Here is a 1,300-nt window from a genome sequence, read left to right as displayed (position 1 = left end):
ATAATAATAATAATAATAATAATAATAATAATAATAGCAATAATAATTGGGAGGGGGGGCGCTGCTGTTCTTATGTTCTCTGAGGGGAGGCTCACCTTCCCACACTTTGAAAATCCCTGGTTTAAGAAATGCTGTAAGAAGTTCTCTTTTGGTGCATTGTAGACACATGCATGCTGTAATGATGTGTCTGTGTGTCTCCCAGTCAAAGCAGATGACATCCCTGGAAAGGTGATCTATGAGAGGAGTGATAAGATTGAGGGTTGTGTGGTGCTGCGCTGGCCGGAGCCTCTCATGCCCAACGGACTCATCCTGATGTATGAGATCAAGTTTCGGCCGGGGACTGAGGTGAGCCAGGCTGGGTTTAACTAAAGAGCCCCTCAGACAAGTTTTAAGAAGTATCAGCATACAAGAGATCAGCAGATGAATGTCATAATGGCCATATAGTGTCAAACTCTGCCTTATTTAGCACAATGAACAGGCATAACCCAATTTTCAGGAGAAGGATAGATCTGATGTCCATACTGTCCAGAACAGTTTTGGTTATTTTTCGAAACAGAATGCCAAATACTTAGTTTTACACTCTATACCTGAACCTGACTATTGACCTTGAAGGCTCACTGTGTTTCAAACAGTAACCATCATGCGTGTTTCCTTTCAGCCTGAGAAACACGAGTGTGTGTCTCGCCAGCAGTACCGTGAGAACAGAGGAGCTCGGCTGACCAACCTGGGCTCGGGGAATTACTCCGCTCAAGTGCGCGCAACATCACTAGCAGGGAACGGCTCCTGGACGCAGAGCGTGTTTTTCTACGTGCCCCCGCCCAAACGTAATGCAACATTTCTTACACATGTATATTGGAAAGAAATGTTGACTGGGTTAAAGTAGATAAGACAAAGATCTGAAGTTTTGATTATTTTTCTGTTTTTTCTTGCAGGAGATGATGGTGTTACGTTCTATTTGGTCATAATAATTCCCATCATAGTGACGCTTTTCATTGCCTGCCTCACCACCATTCTCTTCTTTGTGAACAAAAAGAGGCAAGTATCTTTATAAACATGCTCTCCCCGTTGCCAGACAAAGTTGATAATGTTGTTCTACCTCACTATGCTCATGAAACTTAATGACCAGTGTAATGTCAATTAGAGTTAATAGCTGTTGTTTTCATTAACATTCCCCTGCGGTAAGGAGTAGAGAATTACGCATCCCATCCACAATCAGAGCAGCCTGGTGACTAACTTTTAGGGATGTAACGATATACCGAATATCGCGGTATCGCGGTAAATAAATGTCCCAATACCCTCG

General features: G+C 43.0%; 1 protein-coding gene across 1 annotated transcript; it reads left to right on the top strand.

Annotated features, from left to right (window-relative positions):
* Positions 1-202: 202 nt before the first annotated feature.
* LOC104945618 (insulin-like growth factor 1 receptor) lies at positions 203-1,035 on the top strand (the record flags this gene model as incomplete). Its single annotated transcript, XM_010771325.1, has 3 exons — positions 203-345; positions 659-824; positions 933-1,035. Coding segments are annotated over 3 exons (412 nt in total), but the record flags the coding sequence as incomplete, so codon positions are not given.
* Positions 1,036-1,300: the final 265 nt, after the last annotated feature.

This window comes from Notothenia coriiceps, unplaced genomic scaffold (genome assembly GCF_000735185.1).
Source record: "Notothenia coriiceps isolate Sejong01 unplaced genomic scaffold, NC01 NC01_scaffold00009844, whole genome shotgun sequence".
Taxonomy (NCBI): domain Eukaryota; kingdom Metazoa; phylum Chordata; class Actinopteri; order Perciformes; family Nototheniidae; genus Notothenia; species Notothenia coriiceps.
Note: the sequence above shows the minus strand (reverse complement) of the source record. Positions and strands in the feature narration are given on the sequence as shown.